The sequence below is a fragment of the Arvicanthis niloticus genome, chromosome 6 (assembly GCF_011762505.2).
Source record: "Arvicanthis niloticus isolate mArvNil1 chromosome 6, mArvNil1.pat.X, whole genome shotgun sequence".
Taxonomy (NCBI): Eukaryota; Metazoa; Chordata; class Mammalia; order Rodentia; family Muridae; genus Arvicanthis; species Arvicanthis niloticus.
In genome coordinates, this window is record NC_047663.1 from 44,275,239 (window position 1) to 44,295,314 (window position 20,076).

Here is a 20,076-nt window from a genome sequence, read left to right on the forward strand (position 1 = left end):
CTGACCTTGAACTCACAGAGATTGCTCTGCCTCTGCCTCCTGAGTGTAAGGGTAGACCTGTGAATCACCACACCTAGCTAAAGTACTAGTATTTTTATATTATCTCTTAAAAACTTTTATCTGTGGTTCTGAGTGCTGATCTCAGGGGTTTGAATGTAGTAGGTGGGCACTTTTCCAATTGAGCCACCCTACCCCTGGTAACTTTATCTTAGGTACTGCATTTTGTTTTAAAGATTTCTGAAGATGTGTGTGTGCAGGGGTGGTGGTGGTGGTGGTTAGAAGTTGGCAGACACTACTGGTCTTCCTCCGTTTGTAGGCAGTCCAGCATGTTTATGAGTGCTGGGATCCAAGCTCTAGCTCATTTAGCAATGAAATACTATAAACATCGGATAGGTTTGGATTGACAAGATAACTTATTGAGTAAAGGCACTTACACCAAGCCTTAAGACCCGATTTCTAGCTCTGAAACTTATATGGTAGGAGAGAACTGGCTCTCACAGGTTGTCTTCAGACCTGTGTTGTGTGTGTGTGTGTGCGTGTGCGTGCATAGGCTCACACATGCGCGCAAACACACACATACGTCATTTACAATATTAAAATTTAAAATACAGGTTTCTATTTTTAGCTGGCTAGTTTCATTTTAGTGTTAACCATTTAATTAACACTGGTAGTAATATAATAGTTTTACTAAATTTAATGAAATGTTTTATTTTGACACAAGGTCTCACTATGCCTTGACTTTGTCTGGAACTTGATATATAAACCATGCTGGCTTTGAACCCTGTCTCTGCCTTGCCAGTGTTGGGATTAAAAATGTGCACTACCACATATGGTTTATTGTAGTTCTTAAAGGTTTTGTTTGTTTTTGAGATGGAATCTCATATATCCCAGGTTGGCCTTGAAATTTCACTTTGTAGTTGAGAATGACCTCTAAACCACCTGTTCTCCTGCCTCTATATCCCAAGTACTATGTGCTCTACTGGGATTTAATAAGACTTCATGAATCCTAGACAAATACCAACTGAACTACATCCCCAGCTCTTTTAAAATGTCTTGATTATGTGCTGAAGAAATGGCTCTGTGATCAAGAGCTCTGGCTGCTCTTCCAGAGGACCCAAGTTTGATTTCTAGCATCCACAATTGTTTCTACTTTCAGTCTTGGGGCATATGATGTCCTCTTCTGCCCTCAGAGGGTACTTCATGCACATGCTGCCCAAGACACATGTAGGCCAATACATTGTCAATAAATAATTAAAAACCTATTGACTAGGCAGTAATGAGAATTTGATTCTAGTTAGGAATTGTTTCAACAAGACTCATGAAGTAATTTTATATTAATCTTTTAGAATTTCAAAACAGGTATTTTTTTTTTAATTAGCTAAATTAAACCTACAACAAATACCTGTGCATACACATCTATCCATCCATCATACATACATTTGATAATATTACTTGCAATCTCAGTATATAGAAAAACAACTTTTGTAGTTCCAGGGGAAAAGCTCACCTATGGTCTCAGAGATAACTGAACACTCACACTATCAACACATTTTAATAGTCTGGGCATGACTGTTTAGACCTGTATTTCAGCACTAGGAGGATCACAAGTTCAAAGCCAGCAATGGCTGTCAAGTGAAACCTTATCTCAAGGAAAAAAACCATGATGTCTAAGTTCTAGCTACTTATTCATTGTCAGTAAGTTTTCCTACTTAAATCAAGCATAGCTTATAATCAGTAGTGGATTTTTTTTTTTTTTTTTTTTTTTTTTTTCTGAGACAGAGTTTCTCTGTGTAGGTCTGGCTGTCCTGGAACTCACTCTGTAGACAGTAGTGGATTTTTTAAGTATATGCTTTGATAATTTCAATTGTATTTTCACTGGCCAGCTAAAAATATCCTGGTGAGGATTTTATTCAAGAGTGTTTAGGCACAAGTTGAGTATGGAAATTACTATTTTCTAAGTATTAAGTCGTAGATGTAATAAAACTGGATTGCTGTATCATAACTGTCGAAAAATATATTTGAACCAATTAGTGGAAAAAAAACAACCTATTTTTATTTTCTGTCCTTCTAGCACATGTTTGTTCTTCGAGAGCGCCCTGAAACAGTGTTAATAGATCTTATTCAAAGGACAAAGGATGCAGTAAGAGAGCTGGACAATCTGCAATATCGAAAGATGAAGAAACTCCTTTTCCAGGAGGCACATAATGGACCAGCAGTAGAAGCACAGGAAGAAGAGGAGGTGTGTATATACCTAAAAGTGACACAAATTTTGACTTTAATTTTATTGATTTCTTACCGTACTTGTCCAGCCAAGAATACCGTGTATGTCACTGGTTCCAGTCTACTTTGCTCTTATCATTACGTCTTTAAAATTCTAGTTACAAGCAAAGGTCTTTAATCTTGTTATTATATGCTTTCTATCCAACCCCTTTATATTGTACAGTAAAGGCTACCAGAAGTCTTTTACTAAAGAAACCTGTTTGTGTTTTTCAGGTTTTTCTTCAGCTTTAATCTATAATTGAGAAAAGATTTTGATATTTTAATCTATTGGTCTTTTTCCTCAGGAGCAAGATCATGGTGTTGGCCGGACAGGAACAGTGAATAGTGTTGGAAGCAATCAGTCTATCCCCAGTATGTCTATCAGTGCCAGCAGCCAAAGCAGCAGTGTTAATAGTCTTCCAGATGCATCGGATGACAAGAGTGAGCTAGACATGATGGAGGGAGACCATACAGTGATGTCTAACAGTTCTGTCATCCACTTAAAACCTGTGAGTGTTTTCATTTCTCATAGGGAGGAAAAAGCCAAAGACTTGACTATGATCCATCATTTTCTTCAACTGATTAATTAAAGAAATTTTTCTTTGAAGTTTTAAGAACTTTGGAATCTGGGTGGTGCACACCTGAATCTCAGCACTTTGAAGGATCAGGATTTCAAGGGTTCCCTCAGCTACATAGTGAATTTGAGGCCTTGCTGGGCCACATAAGATTCTGTTTACTATTACCGTCCCACTAACCCCATAAAAACAAAAACCAACCAGTTTGGGTTCAATTCCCAGCATCCACATAGCAGCTTACAACTGTAACTCTAGCTCCAAGAGATCTAATATCCTCTTCTGGACCCCATGGACACTAGTTATACAAGTGGTGCATCGACATTCATGAAGGCAAATCACCAATACACATAATAATTTTTTAAAAAAATTATTTACATTTCTTTTTTAAAAAGTGTTTGCATAGCAGGATCTATAGGGATAAATGCTAATACAAAGGTTACCATGATCTGAGTAGATGATAGAATAGAGGAGACTGCTAATTGATAAAAATAGCTATAGGTTCAGGTGATACAGCACCGAGGTAGACTTGTAATGTTGAAGATGTAGCTGTCACCAATTAAAATGACTAAAGAGGGTTGTTTGTTTGTTTGTTTTTTAAAAAACAGCAAGGCTTTAGCTTGTCTGGAACTCTCTGTGTAGACCTGCTGGCCTTGAACTCAGAGATCTGCCTGCCTCTTCCTCCCAAGTTCTAGGATTAAAAGTATACATTACTAAGCTCTCCTTAATATGTAATTAGTACACAAACCTGTTATGAATGGTGGTCAAACCACAATATCATTGTTTATATAAAATTTCCACTTAATTTTTTTCTTTTCTTTTGAGACATGGTCTTTGTCTAGTTAGGGTTGGCTTTACATTCATGGCAGTGCTGTCTCAGCTTCTTTCTGAATGGTGAGACATCACAGAGCACAGCTACCACATCCAACAACAATTACAGTAATTCTCTTCCATTTCTACAGTTTTCTCATTGTTTTTATAAATGGCAGAAATATTGTAAGCATAATCCAAAGCCTAGCATAATGGCGCACATCTATAATCAAAGCAGAGAAAACACAAAAACAGCAAAATAGTATTGTCCTGCCTGCACTGCTTAATAATGCTTGAGTGTTTTAATTTTTTATTACCAGTTGAAACATTCATTACATGTTGTCCTATTTTGCTTTTAAGGTATATTAAAGCTTTTCAGATTTGTTTTTATTATTTTTAAATATATGTATACATGTGTGGAATAGGTAGGTATATTTTCTATGTTGAATCTATACTATTTCATGTACTCTGGAAATAATTTCAGCTAACTCTACTTGTGTTGAAAAAATCAATAGTATTTCTAGTTCCTATTTTTGCTTTGTTGAATTTTAAGGAGGAGGAAAATTACCAAGAAGAAGGAGATCCTAGAACAAGAGCATCCGATCCGCAGTCTCCACCTCAAGTGTCTCGTCACAAGTCACATTATCGTAATAGAGAACACTTTGCAACTATACGAACAGCATCACTGGTATGTATTACTCTGGTCCAAAAGTAGTATCTTTGTTATGTTGGTAGTATGGACTCAAATACATTTAACCTTATTTTTGTGTTTGGAATTTATCTTGCAAAACATTTAACATTTAAGTTCCCTGTTAGAAAAAAGCAAGGTACTTATTCACATAATATTTTAAAATGCTTAAGAGAACTACCAAGTACTAAACAGGCCATTCAAATAAATTTTAATATTTTTGTTTTTGGAACAAGGTGTTACTATGTAGACCAGGCTACACTGGAACTCACTGAGGTCCATCTGCCTCTGCTCACTGAGTACTGGAACTAAAGGAGTTCACCACCATGCTGGGCTTCAAATTAGTTTTTATTAGTGGTATTAAAGAAGTATTTGTGACATAGTTTGAGCATTTAAAGTTCTTATGTATAGGAGAAGAGAACCAGTGTTATTGCCGGATAAAAACTGATGTGCCAGGTGTGTTAGCACAGACTTTTAATCTCAGAATTCAGGAAGCAGAGGCAGATGGTTCTCTGAGTTTGAGGCTAGCCTACTCTATATTTACTGAGTTCAGAATGACCAAGGATACACAGAGAAATCCTGTGTAGGGATGGGGATGGGAGGTGGGGATAGGGCGGGGAAAAAAAGGGAGAGTTGAAAGACAAAAGAATTAAGAGTAAGGGAAAGATACATGGTTAGGGTAACCAGAAAGAGGGACCTGTTTGGAATTGGCAAGTGTTTCTACTACTATGCGCTGTCATGTTCATTTCCCAAGTAGCAATGAATGTTTTCTTTTTCATTACAAACCTATCATTGGGCATTTAAAACCCTGTTCAGGCCATGTTTAGATTTTCACTGCATAACCTGCCCACTTCTCTGAGGTCAGACTAGATAAGTATGTATTCTTTTCCCCTTTTCTGTCTCTTTGGATACTAAGCAAAGTCATAAGCATGCTTGCCCTAATATTCTCACTCTTCCTCTAAAGATCCACATTCTAAAAAATATATAAAATTGTAAGAGATTTTTGAAAACCAGTTGGGCAGTCATAGTGTACACCTTTAATCCCAGCACTTGGGATACAGAGACAAGAGGATCTTTGTGAGTTTAAGACCAGCCTGGTAAACATAGAAAGTTCTAGCCCAGCAATGCAATACAGTGAAACCCCGTAGAACCAGGCATGATAAAATATTCTCAAGTTAAAGGAAAGTACATTAATAGAACATATGAATGTTATTAGAATATATAGCATGAGCCAAGTATCATAGCATATACCTGGAATTCTAACACTTAGAAGATTGATAAAGACGTATCTTGAGTTCAAGGCCAGTCTGAACTACATAGATGAGACCTTATCTGAAACAAAACAAGAATTGACAATTTTCCTCAGTAGTAAAACACTTAAATCATATTCCATACCCTTAAGTTCTGTCCTCAATACCACATACCAAAATAAATATTTTAAAGTTGCCTATCTGTTTTACCAACTATACAGTGTTATATGGCCATGAAACATTAATGTTGTACAGTCAAGAATACAGTGGTTATGGGTCTAGGAACACTACTCAGCTAATAAAGTGATTGCAACACAAGTTGTGAGCTGTCATGTAAGTCCTAGAATTTGTACCTGAGTCTTTTGGGACAGCAGCCAGAACTCTTAACCTTTGAGCCATCTCTTTAACCTCCAAGAAAACCTCTTTGTGACCTCACACATATTAAATGTCAGTTTCTTCTTTCCTAAGTTTAATAAAAATGTGAAGGGGGCTGGAGAAATGCTCAGCAGTTAAGCAGTGACTACTCTTCCCAAGAACTCGTGTTCAATTCCCAGCACCCATTTGATGGCTCACAACCATCTGTAATTCAAGTCCAGTAGATCAAACACCCTTTTCTGGCTTCCACAGGTGACAGGCATACATGTGCTGTACAGATGTCTGTAAGGTAAAACACCTGTAGACATAAAATAATTAAAGCTTGGGGGAAAAAAGCTAGGAAAAATTTATATTCTTAAACAGTTGCTCCATTTATTTAAAGTAGATTTTATTTATTTATTTTATGTATATGAGTGCACTGTCACTGTCTTCAGACACACCAGAAGAGAGCATCGGTCCCATTACAACAGATGGTTGTGAGCCACCATGTTGTTGCTGGGAATTGAACTTAGGACCTCTGGAAGAGCAGTCAGTGCTCTTAACCACTGAGCCATCTCTCTAGCCCAAATATTTATATTAATTACTTTGAATATACTGTAGCTGTCTTCAGATACACCAGAAGAGGGCATCAGATCCCATTACAGATGGTTGTGAGCCACCATGTGGTTGCTAGGAATTGAACTCAAGACCTCTGGAAGAGCAACTCTTAACCACTGAGCCATCTCTCCAGCCCTATTTCAAGTAGAAAGTGTATTCTCAAAGTGTATAGATATTTTTACACAAATAAATATAGCTACACTCTTTGTGTACAATTGCACTTTGTACAATAACTCAGTCTATTTTCTGCTTGTGTATAATAAATTACATAGATCTTATAAACTCAGTTTATAATTTTTATAATTATATACCTCTTAACTATGTTAACCGTTGCACCAAATAAGCTGTCAAATTTCTGTCATCTCAAAAAGATTTCTTAATACTCATGGGTTTGTAAAAGACCTTGCCATCAAGCCTGACAATTTGAGTTTGATCTTGGAAGCCACATGTTTTCTGCCCAAACATGCTATTAAATGTACTTTCATATGTAAATGTAAAAAAAATAAGTATTTCAAATTTAAAATCATGTATACTTATTTTTTTATGGTCAGTGTCTTATGTTTTTTGTTTGTTTTGGGGGGGGGTTGTTTTTTGTTTTTGTTTTAACCTGCCCAAGAAGTATTTGTCTACTTAAAGGTAGAACAGGCTGGAGAGATGTTACAACTGTATACTTACCATGGTTGTATGGCTCCCAGTACCCCTGTCAAGCAGCTCATAAGTGACTACCTCTGGCTCACACCTCTAGGCTCCTTGAACATTGCATTATCATACACGTACTCCCTCCCAATTTTAAAAAGCCTGAATAGTGACTGCAAAGATGGCCCTGGTGTTAACATTTGCTGCCTTTCAAGAGGACCCAGATTTGGTTCCTAGTACCACGAGGTAACATAACAGTCTCTACTTTCAGTTCTAGAGGATTGAACATCCCTTCTGTCCTCTCATGGCACTCCATACATTTTGTACACAGACACACATATAGACAAAACACTCGTACACATAAATTACTCTTTTTTTTTTTTTTTTTAAGATTTTATTTCTTTTATCTATATGAGTACACTCCCAACATACCAGAAGAGAGCATCAAATCCCATTACAGGTGGTTTGTGAGCCACCATGTGGTTGCTGGGAATTGAACTCAGGACTTCGGGAAGAGCAGTCAGTGCTCTTAACCACTAAGCCATCTCTCCAGCCCCATAAATTACTCTTAATTAGATCTTGAAAAAAAAATTAATTCTAAAACAATGTGTCATTACAGAAAGTGTTTGTTTTACCTCAAATGATCATGCTGGTTTTCTTTGTTTTTGAAGCAAGTTCTAACAAGCTTCAGGAATCCACTTACCTTTGCCTCCCCAGCATTCAGATTATAGGAATGTACTACAATGCCAGGCTTTTTATATGTGGGTTCTGAAAATTAACTCTGGTTCTCTTGCTTGCTTTTTCTCTAGCTTTTTAAATGCAAAATGATGATAAGAGAGGGTCAAGATAATTTTTTTTCCATGCTGAGAAACAATTGTTTTTGTTAAAAACACATTTTTGGAACTGGAGAGATGGCTTAACATTTAAGAGGCTGTTTGTCCAGAGGACCAAGATTCAAGTCCCAACAATGAAACAGCCATATGGCAGGTCACAACCTCGACTCTACTCTAGTTTAATTTAGATCACTTCCCCCTGGTTTTGTTTGGTTTTGGTTTTGTTTGTTTGGTTGGTTGGTTGGTTGGTTGGTTGGTTGGTTGGTTTTTTGTTTAGGTTTTTAGATTGTGATTCAATCTCTTACTCAGTCTGGTCCTGCACTCTTTAGCATAAGTGATCTTTCACTTTAGATTTATTTCAAGTAGTTGAGGCTTTAGCATGCTCTTTTGTGTATAAGTCTTAGTTTCTTTTTCTTTCCTCCCCCATCCACCCACTCCCACGCCCCACCAATTTTTCAACACCAGAGTTTCTCTTTGTAGCCCTAGCTGTCCTAGAACTCACTCTGTAGATCAGGGTGGCCTCAAAAACTTGCGTCTGGCTCCTGAACGCTGCTGTTATAGGTGTATGCTACCATGGCGGCCTCTTTGTTTTCTTTCTTGATCCACTTAGCCTAACCTTGTGCCAGTACCATACTGTCTTGGTCATTATAATGCTCATCTTCCTGCTTTGTTTTCCTCAATATTTTGTATTCTTTTATTTCTTTATTTTGTTTGTTTGGTTGTTTTTTGTTTGTTTGTTTTTCTGAGACAGGGTTTCTCTGTGTAGCCCTGGCTGTCCTGGAACTCACTCTGGAGACCAGGCTGGCCTCGAACTCAGAAATCCGCCTGCCTCTGTCTCCCAAGTGCTGGGATTAAAGGTGTGCACCACCACTGCCCGGCTAGTCTTTTATATTGTATAGATACTTTGTATTTTCATATACGTTTAGAATCAACCCATTTCTTTAAAAATATCTGCTAGAAAATTCAATTTTAAACTATCAATTAAACTGTTAATTACTTCCTTAAGTAATAGTAATATTCTAAATGCTTTATCATCATTATTTTGTTTAGTAGAGACAGAGTCTTTTGATATAAAAATTATTTGGCCTTACATTCATTATATGTAGTACTACCAATCTGTACTTGAACTTTTGACAGTTTATTTTCTTAGACAGCCAATTGCTAAGATTATAGGCCTGCCCACCCTGCCCAGCTTTCTAAATAAATGCTCGTGAAAGAAAATTGTTTTGTCTTCTTTTTTTCATCCTCACTTGTATGTCTAGGTTACAAGGCAGATGCAAGAACATGAGCAAGACTCTGAACTTAGAGAACAGATGTCTGGTTATAAGCGGATGAGGCGACAGCATCAAAAACAGCTGATGACTCTGGAAAATAAACTGAAGGCAGAGATGGACGAACACCGCCTCAGATTAGATAAAGATCTTGAAACTCAGCGTAACAATTTTGCTGCAGAAATGGAGAAACTTATTAAGAAACACCAAGCTGCTATGGAAAAAGAGGTGATCAATTCAATATTAAGAATTTCTTTTAGCCCGTGTTTATCTCTTAATTATCTAGATTAGCATTTTGGTGTTTAAAGTATCTAGCCCTAGGAAATAAGTAAATTGATCCAGGAAAGAGAAGCATTTATGTAAACTTGTATAATGCTGTCTGTTTAAAAAAAAAAAAGATTCCTATATACTTTTTTGTTTTGTTTTTTGTTGTTATTGGTTTTTTTTTTTTTTTTTTTTTTTTTTTTTGTGGTTTTTCGAGACAGGGTTTCTCTGTGTAGCCCTGGCTGTCCTGGAACTCACCCTGTAAACCAGGCTGGCCTCCAACTCAGAAATCCTCCTGCCTCTGCCTCCCAAGTGCTGGGATTAAAGGCGTGCGCCACCACTGCCCAGCTTCCTATATGCTTTCTTATTAGTTTTATCAATGAATCTGTGCTGCTTTGGGGGATTCAGGGTGGGTTCAAAACAAGGTTTCTCTATGTAGCAGCTTTGGCTGTACTAGTCTCACTTTTTTAGACCTGGCTGTACTCAAAATGACACAGGTCCTCCTACCTCTGCCTCCTAACTTCAGCTGTAGGGGAACCAATGGACTCTTATGGCCTCCTACAATACCCACACATATATGACATGCACAGATATACATAAACAGGTTTTTTAGGGAATATATAATCTCGCCTACATTGAAAATTTTTTACATCTACTGGATTCTCCTCCACTATTCAAGTTTAAAAGAAAGAATATTAGGAAACGACAGCATAAGTATTTGTACTTGATTTTGATACAATTTTATGAAACAATATGCAGATGTTCAGAATCCTGTTAGGTGATGAGAAAATGGGTATTAGCTTGAGAAGCGTTAGATACTGACATATGTAGGAAAGCAACTCGTTAAATAGGATTTACATTGTGATTAAAAATTAAAAATTGATTCAGAGCCGGGTAGTGGTAGTGCACACTTTTAATCCCAGCACACTGGAGGCAGAGGCAGGCTGATATCTGTGGTGTGAGGTCTGCTTGGTCTACAGAGTAAGTTCCAGGACAGCCAGGGCTACACAGAGAAACCTGTCTTGAAAACACAAGCAAAAAGCAAATAACTAAAATTGCTTAAGCCAGCTGTCATTGCACATAACTGTAACTGCAGCATTTTTGGGAGACTGAGACAGGATTGAAAATTGAAAGAAAGCTCATTGGAGTTATACACATGGCAAGTTTACAAATGACCTGAATGAGTCACACAGTAAGGCTTAATTTTTTAGAAAAAGGTCTGGAGTTCAGTGAAGGTACTAGGGCCTTCCCTAGCATGTACTAGGCTCAAGATTTTATCTCACCACTGTAGAAGAAATATAAAGGTTAAAAATGTACATTTTAGGAAACAGTGGCTTTCCAGCAAAATGTTAAAGCTCCTTTGATGAGCTCTTGGTTCAGTGAGAGTTTCAAAACAAATGGAGGGTGATTAGGGAAGATACTCAGAATCCACCTCTGGCCTCCACTTGTGCATACTCAAGCAACACATACTCCCCCCCAAATTATATGTGCTACATTGGTTATATTTAATATTCATTTTCATATGACTTACAGGCAAGGATCTAATTTGAAGATGATTGAATCTCATTATCTAATATATAAATTAACTCAGATAAAAAGGCTTAGTTTATAGGGCCAAAGAAATGGGTAAGCAGTTAAGAGCACATACTCAGGGATCCTAAGTTCCATTTCCAGTGCCCACATCAGGTGACTCACATCACCTGTAATCCTATCACTTAAGGGGGTTTGAGTCTTCTGGCCTCTGCAGGCAGCACATAACTATATAGAGACACAAAACACATACATGTACACACATAATAAAAACTTTTCAAAATTATTAGTTTATAATTGAAGGTAAATGTATATTTGCTTTTTATTTATTGAAGGGGATATATTTTCTTATTAAATAAAACAAAACATTTTGATCCAATAAACACATTTAAAAAAATTAATTCCACTGTATTGATCTCTCAAATTTGACTGATGGTAAATTGGTTAGGTTGGTGTTTTTTTTTTTTTTTTTTTTTTTTTGCTTCTGGGTATTATTTTTGTTTTTGTTTGTTTGATTTTTTTTCTTACTTTCTTTTATTCTTAGTGATAGATGCTTTAATTTTATCTACTTAACTAACTTGATTTTTTTTTTAAACTTCTATATAGGCTAAGGTGATGGCCAATGAGGAGAAAAAATTCCAGCAACACATTCAGGCTCAACAGAAAAAAGAACTGAATAGCTTTTTGGAGTCTCAAAAACGAGAATATAAACTTCGAAAAGAGCAGCTTAAGGAGGTACAAAAAAATCCTTGCTTCTCTACTATGAGTTGTGTTTAACGGTTCTGTACTCAGTAACAATAGCATAAAGATTTATTTGCGTCCACAAAATATGTATCTGCTTACATGAAGGCATTGAGTATAATCAATACTTCTCTATAATTAATTAGTTTTTAGTTGAATAGGAACCCAGCGAATCATTTCCTTGGCCCAGGTATGGAGCTATACACCTGTAATCTGGTACTGTGAACCCAGACTACATAGCAATAGCCTATCTCAAAAATCACATAGAAAAATACTTGCAGACTTTGTGCTTTTTATTTTTATATCTTATGTTTCATAAAATAAGGTATAAAAAATTAATTCCTTTCTTGAATGACAAGGAAAAGAAAGATTCGGTTTTATAGTTTATGAAGAATTTTATACCTGAGAAAAATGACTGATTAATATTCTGTAGTGTTGATGCTCATTAGGTTAAAAATATCAGTATCAGTTATTAGCATCTTAGAGTTTATCATTTTGAGTAATGGTGTTAGTTGGTGTTTTATTTGTTTGGTTTGGTTTATTTTTTTTTAGTTTTGTTCAATATGAATGAATGATAGTTCCATTCAAGAAATTTTGAGGGCTGGAGAGATGGCTCAGTGGTTAAGAGCACTGACTGCTCTTCCAGAGGTCCTGAGTTCAATTCTCAGCAACCACATGGTGGCTCACAACCATCTGTTGTAATGGGACCCGATGTTCTCTTCTGGTGTGTCTGAAGACAGCGACAGTGTACTCATATACATAAACCGAATAAATAAATCTTAAAAAAAAAAAATAAAGAAAATTTGTAAACTAGGCAGTGGGGGCACACACCCTTAATTCCAGTGCTCAAGGCATAGTCAGTTGGATCTCTGTGAGTTCCAGGCCCAACTGGTCTACAAATTGAGTTCCAGGACAGCTTTATACAGAGAAATCCTGTCTACAGAAAAAAAAAAAAAAGAGAGAGAGAGAGAGAGAAAATTTGAGAATTTAAAAAACAAAAGGGTTAAATGATGCTTAACTGTATTTTATCTCTAATTCCAATTAAAAATATATTTTTTAAAAAATTTGATAGCATTCTCTGTCTCTTTTTGGAAAGTTTTTGTTGTCATTATCATCTTTTACCATGTAATGGATGGGAGATGTAGCTTCAAGCATGATCAAGGCCTTATATTATGTTTCTTTCACTGTAAACAATAAATAAGTAAATTTACCATAGCCAGTTATGGGGATTCACACTTATATAATTCTACCACCAAGGAGGTTAAAGCAGGGGAGGATTTTAAATTCTAGACGGGCCTGGGCTACATAGTAATAGGTATATTAAAACTCAGAAGTACTAGTTAAATGTACTATGTTACATTATACGTTTATGTAGTTAATTTTTATGTAAGTGAAATTTTTTGGTTGTTTTTGTTTCCAGGAGCTGAATGAAAACCAGAGCACACCTAAAAAAGAAAAGCAGGAATGGCTTTCAAAGCAGAAGGAGAATATACAGCATTTTCAGGCAGAAGAAGAAGCTAATCTTCTTCGCCGTCAGAGGCAGTATCTAGAGCTAGAGTGTCGTCGCTTCAAAAGAAGGATGTTGCTTGGGCGGCATAACTTGGAGCAGGACCTCGTCAGGGAGGTGTGTACATTTAAATGATGTCATCAAAATAAATAAATCTTACAGTGCTGGAAATGAAAACTTTTTTTTGTTTTTAACAAGGCCTTACTCTGTAGGTTCTTCTGCCCTAAAACTTACTATTAAGTCAAGTTGGTCTTTAACTCAATCTCTTGATTCTTATAATAAAATTCTTTATTGATGAATCTCTTTTGAAGATTGAAAATTTTTCTGGGCATGGTGGGCCATGCCTTTAACTTTAGCACTCAGGAGGCAGAGTCAAGTGCATTTCTGAGTTTGAGGTTGGTCTGTTCCAGGACAGCATGGGCTACAGAGAAAAGCCTTGTCTTGAAAACTCAAAAGAAAAAAGAAATTGAAATTTTCAGTTCCTTCCAAATTTCTGCTTTTGTACATGTATTCTCTGTACCTGAGTTACTAACTATTGTACACATGTTAACAAGACTTCTCTTTCCCTGTGGCAACACATGAGAGAAACCTCTGAATGCTAGTTCCTTTCTCTAGAAGTGCTCTGGTGGAGCTGGAGAGATGGTTCAACAGTTAAGAGCACTGGATTGCTCTTCCAGAGGACCCAGGTTTAATTCCCAACTCCTTCAATGGCAGCTCACAGCTGTCTGTAGCTCCAGTTCCAGGGCATCTGGCACCTTAAGGCATACTTGCAGGCAAAACACCAATGCACATAAAATAAAAATAAATACATCTTTTAAAGTATTCTACTTTTTTCCCTCTTATGTACACATGAAGACACAAATGCATAATAACATGTGCACCAACACCTTGGAGTGTTGTCTGTCTCATTAAAACTGACTTTGTGTAAAGTCACAGACTTTGTTCAGTTCTTTATATATCCATTGTCTAGTCTATAGCAGGCACTCAGTAAATAACTCAACTAATATGTGAATGACAAAAATACCTATTTTTGAATATGAGAAAATAAATTTGTTATCTCTTATTTCTCTAATCTGGAATGGGTACCATGAGGCGTGTGTATTACCATTTAACAGTAGTCTGTCTATTTTTTGTTTTGTTTCTTGTATAGGCCTGGCTGCTCTGGAACTTGAGTAAATGATTAAGCTATAGCTTTTTGTTGTTTTTCAAGACAGGGTTTCTCTGTGTAACCCTGGATGTCTTGGAACTAATTCTATAGACCAGGCTGGCCTCAAACTCAGAGATCTGCCTGCTTCTGCTTTCTGAGTGCTGGGGTCAAAGGCATGTGATACCACCACCTGGCTGAACTTTTAAAAATAAGCACAGAGGAACTAGAATGATGGTCCAGGAGTTAAGAGAGCTAGTTGTCTTAAGAGGACCTGAATTCAGTTCCTTTTTTTTTTTTAATTGGATATTATATTTACATTTCAGATTTCTGAATTCAGTTCCTAACACTCATATTAGGCAACTCATAACAGCTTGTAACTCCAGCTCCTGAGGATCTGATACCTAGCCTCTCAGGACGTGTCTCAGGATGTGTGTGTGTGTGTGTGTGTGTGTGTGTGTGTGTGTGTACACATACATACATACATGTATACATAATTAAAAATATACATATAAATGTTTACCTATCATATGTACATTGTGAATTCTATCCTAGGAATACAAAAAGGAACCAGCTTAAATGGCTAGTCTTGTAAAAGTGGCTGAAAATTGTGTCACAAAGTGGTAGCTTTCAGCAAAAAAATAAAATGTCTCATGCTGGTTGTGGTGGCCCACACTTGTAATCCCAGTACTTGAGAGGGAGAGATGAGAGATTTTGTTAAATAGATATATCATAATAAATAAGATAAAGTGAGAAACATCTACAAAAAAAAAAAAAAAAAAACCTGTTGGCTTCTAGGGAGAGGGTTTGCAGGGCAAAGGGTGCCATTGATGGGTGTATGTGTATACTTAGCATGTGTGTATATATACTATATGCCTGCAGTTACTGCAGGAAAGAAGAGGGTGTCAGATTCCCTACAAGTGGAGGAGCTGTATGCCACTATGCAGGCACTGGCAACTGAACCCAAGTTCTTTGCATGAGCAACAAATGCTTTTAATCACTGATTGTCTCTCCAGCTCCCCTTTTTTATCTAGACAACATTTTTTTTTTTTCTTTTTTTTTGAGACTGGGTTTTTGTGTAGCTCTGGCTATCCTGGAACTTGCTCTGTAGACCAGGCTGGCTCAAACTCAGAAATCCATCCATCTGCCTCTGCTTCTGAGTGCTGGGATTAAAGGCATGCACCGCCATGGCCTGATTTGAACAAAACTATTTTAAGAGAATAATTTTAAATATTTTTTTATTTTATTACATTTTAGTTTTGAGATAGTTTTCTCTCAATACAACCCTGACCTAGAACTTGATATGTAGACAATGCTAGACTTGACCTCAAACTACTTCTGCCTCCCTAATTCTGTTATTACAGGTATGAGCTACCATGGCCAGCAAGAATAACATTTCTTAGACACTATCTTGTGCTATATATTACTCTAAGTAGTTTTTGATTAAGAACTTAATCTCTTCCTTATTGAATTTATGGAATAGAACTAGTGAAAGGGAGAGTTTTTCTTAAGTTCACATAATGCTTGTATACACAAACAGACACAAAAATCACAGGAACTTGGTATTTACTATGTAGCCATTGAAGCACTGGCTTCACGTCCACATTTTAGTGTTTTTGTTTTGTGTTTTAATGTTTTCCCCCTTGGTTTGTAAAGCAATAAATTATACCTTTGACTTTTGAATTATATTTTAGGAGTTAAATAAAAGGCAAACTCAGAAGGACTTGGAGCATGCAATGCTGCTGCGACAGCATGAATCCATGCAAGAACTGGAGTTTCGCCACCTCAACACTATTCAGAAGATGCGCTGTGAGTTGATCAGATTGCAGCATCAAACTGAGCTCACTAACCAGCTGGAGTACAATAAGAGAAGGGAACGGGAACTAAGGCGAAAACATGTCATGGAAGTTCGACAACAACCTAAGAGTTTAAAGGTACCATTAGTGTCAGCTTCTTAACAGAGGCATGCTTTTAGTCATTGAGAGGTTGAGTTGACTTAGTCCTTTCATTTTTAGCATGCTTTACTTGGATTCCTGTGTGGACTACCTGTTGCTTCATCATTTGTTTGTATACTTTGTATAATAGAAAAAGAATCACCTTAAAATTTAACTGCAGAAATTCTCTTTTGGTTTTTCGAGACAGGGTTTCCCTGTGTAGCCCTGGCTGTCCTGGAACTCACTCTATAGACCAGGCTGGCCTCGAACTCAGAAATCTGCCTGCCTCTGCCTCCCAAGTGCTGGGATTAAAGGCATGCACCACCACTGCCTGACAGTGTAAATGTAGGTTTTTAATGTTTTTAATGTAGGTTCTGTCTCAGTATATTGAGTGAGTATATTCTTACTTTTATGCTGAACTAATATACCTTATAGAAATATATCTCCTTTAATGTTTGTTTGTTTGTTTGTTTGTTTTTCAAGACATGGTTTTCTGACTGCCTGGAACTTGCTCTGCAGTCCTGAACTCAGAGATCCTCTTTCCTCTGCCTCCTGATTGCTGGGGTTAAAAGTGTGCACTTTCACATCCAGCTTAATAAAAAAATTAATAAAATCTTTCTAAAGGCAAAGTCTTACAGTATTTCTATCTCAAAAATATTTGTTGAGTTTGTCTTATTCCAAGGAGTTTGTCCGAGCCTTGCACCTTAGCTTTTATTAGACTTTTGAAAGAATGGTTAACTGACTTTAAAATTTTTCTTCAGATGTTGTTAAACAATAAAATAAACCATTACTGCAGATGCCATATGCATCCTGTAATTTCAGCATTGAGTAGGCTAAAGCACAATGGAATTCAAGGACAACTTGGTCAGCTCAAAACCTTGTTTAAAAAAAAGTTTATTTTTTTAAAGGGTTGGGAATGTGAATTAATGGTAGTGTCATGATGCCCCAGGTTCAGACTTTGTATTGTAGAACAGAGGGAATGAACCATTGCTGAGTATGATTCTAACTTACTCTCTTAAAGAAAAGACAATTGTAATAGTTATTTACTATTGCACACTTCAAAATTAATCTGAAGTTTTTTACATAGATGCCACAGAAAGGAGGGTCTATTATAGATTGTGGTTAGAGTTGAGATTATCATGAAAAGAAAAGAAATTGAGCGAAGTGTTCTAAATGACCAAAGAAACCTGTTTTAGAAACTTTAGCTTGTCAGTGTTTATAACCACCATATTTATGATGTGAAATTTAGGTTTGCTTCATGAATATTTGCCAAATGCAAAAAATACCTGTAATTTTATCATATAATTTGGTGGTTTTCTTCTTCTCTGTTTTCTTCCTGGCTTTATTTATATATAGGTGTTAGTATACAGTATGCCAAATGCTGTATGTTGAGACATACACTCACCTCTCTCTCTTCTTTTTTCTTTCCAGTCTAAAGAACTCCAAATAAAAAAGCAGTTTCAGGATACCTGCAAAATTCAAACCAGACAGTACAAAGCATTAAGGAATCACCTGTTGGAAACTACACCAAAGAGTGAGCACAAAGCTGTTCTGAAAAGACTCAAGGAGGAGCAGACTCGGAAGTTAGCCATCTTGGCTGAGCAGTATGATCATAGCATTAATGAAATGCTCTCCACACAAGCTGTGAGTCTGCTTTGTTTAGGCAAAACAAATTTAGTACCCCTTTCTTACTACCACCCAAATGAAATCCTAGCAATTGAAAGATAAATTGGGAATGATAGCTCTTAATAGCCCAGGAAAAAATAGTAGTCACCCATATTCTTCCTATTCTTAGCATTGTTTGAGGAACTCGTGGTGTACCTAGAATTACTGGTACATTTAGACATATGATCCTATAATGGCTCCCCACAGGTGTGAATTCCAACAGCTTATCAAGATCAAATGAGTAAGCAGGGATATGTTGGCACATGCCTTTAATCCCAGCACTGGAGAGGCAAAGGCAAGAATATCTCTCAGTTTAAGGCCAGCCTGGGCTATAGAGTGACTTTCAGGACAACCAAGGCTATATATACAGAGAAAGAAACCTTGTCTCAAAAAACCAGGGCTGTGGGGGAGATCAGATGAGTAAATTGTAAGCAAAATGTAGTTCTCTGAATAGGAATCTAAATGGTTACCCTGGAGGGCACAGGTGAAATACTGTGCGGAATAGTAAATATTTTAGACTTTGCAGGTCAGGAGGTAAAATGCAGGATGTTGTATAGGTACTTCTGACTATTACAGATGTAACCACATCAAAATGTAAAACTCATTTTTAGATACTGGACTTAACAAAGATAAACAAGCAGCTTACGTGCTGTGCTTGTTGACTCTGTCCTGCAATTATTTCCACTAGGAAGGAGAGCTTGAGCCCTTTGTTACCCAATAGTATTCTAGGTTTTTCTTAAGAAAACCATAGTTATCCAGGCATTTTCAGAACAACTTATGATAGGATCTTTTGTCATATAATATTAGTTATTATCTTTCTTTTTTAGGGATGTTCACGCCAGGCTACAAGAAAGAAGTTATATGGTGTACAAAAATATAGTCTGTCTTCTCTCATTCTTCTTTTCTGTAAGTCATGAGTGGATAGTTGACAGTAGAGTGTATCAGTTTCTCTTCTTTCTCTCAGCTGCGTTTGGATGAAGCACAGGAAGCAGAATGCCAGGTTTTGAAGATGCAGCTGCAGCAGGAACTGGAGCTGTTGAATGCATATCAGAGCAAGATCAAGATGCAGGCTGAGGCCCAACATGATCGAGAGCTTCGAGAGCTGGAACAGAGGGTCTCTCTTCGCAGGGCACTCTTAGAACAAAAGGTATAGATAATAGAAGCAAGAGAATTGTCCTAAGATTTGGTTTTTTATCAAAAGAACTAAATATATGTATGTGACCATAAGTTTGGGATTGGGTGGGAGCATATTTTCTTTCTTTTTTTTTTTTCTTTTCTTTTCTTTTCTTTTCTTTTCTTTCTTTCTTTCTTTTTTTTTTTTTTTTTTTTTTTTTGGTTTTTTTTTTTTTTTTTTTTTTTGGTTTTTCAAGACAGGGTGTCTCTGTGTAGCTCTGGCTGTCCTGGAACAAACTCTGTAGACCAGGCTGGCCTCGAACTCAGAAATCTGCCTGCTTCTGCCTCCCAAGTGCTGGGATTAAAGGCGTGTGCACCACTGCCCGGCACATATTTTCTTTTATTGTACATTTATGATGTGTGTGTGTGTATACATGTGTGTGTGTGTATACATGTGTGTGTGCATGTGAACCCAGGTTCACAGCTTTTATTTTAATCTTTTGGCCTGAGGATTGAGCGTAAGACCTCACTCTTGAAGACAGGAACTCTACTGATACCAGCAGGGCTTGTATTAGATTTCTTTCATAATAATGTTGTTTTCAAGTATTCAATAATGAACTTTTTGTTTTTATTTTTTTGTTTTGTTTTGAAGACAGGGTCTCACTGTATAGCTCTAGCTGTCCTGGAACTCACTATGTAGACCAAGCTGACCTCAAATTCATTGAGATCCTTTGCTTCCTGGGTCCTGGGATTAAATTTATATACCACTGTGCTCAATAATGAACTTTTTTTTTTTTTTTTTTTTTTGGTTTTTCGAGACAGGGTTTCTCTGTGTAGCCCTGGCTGTCCTGGAACTCACTCTGTAGACCAGGCTAGCCTCCAACTTA

At 36.8% G+C, this 20,076-nt stretch overlaps 1 protein-coding gene across 2 annotated transcripts in view; it reads left to right on the top strand.

The window, feature by feature from the left end:
- Taok1 (TAO kinase 1) overlaps positions 1-20,076 on the top strand; it is an 83,097-nt gene that overhangs the window by 53,017 nt on the left and 10,004 nt on the right. For both annotated transcript variants that reach the window (XM_076936259.1, XM_034506788.2), the window contains 9 exons: positions 2,072-2,239; positions 2,565-2,768; positions 4,195-4,329; positions 9,283-9,519; positions 11,692-11,820; positions 13,247-13,450; positions 16,172-16,411; positions 17,843-18,055; positions 19,041-19,223. In XM_076936259.1, coding sequence (XP_076792374.1) covers positions 2,072-2,239; positions 2,565-2,768; positions 4,195-4,329; positions 9,283-9,519; positions 11,692-11,820; positions 13,247-13,450; positions 16,172-16,411; positions 17,843-18,055; positions 19,041-19,223 — 1,713 coding nt within the window. The remainder of the gene's footprint in view (positions 1-2,071; positions 2,240-2,564; positions 2,769-4,194; positions 4,330-9,282; positions 9,520-11,691; positions 11,821-13,246; positions 13,451-16,171; positions 16,412-17,842; positions 18,056-19,040; positions 19,224-20,076) is intronic.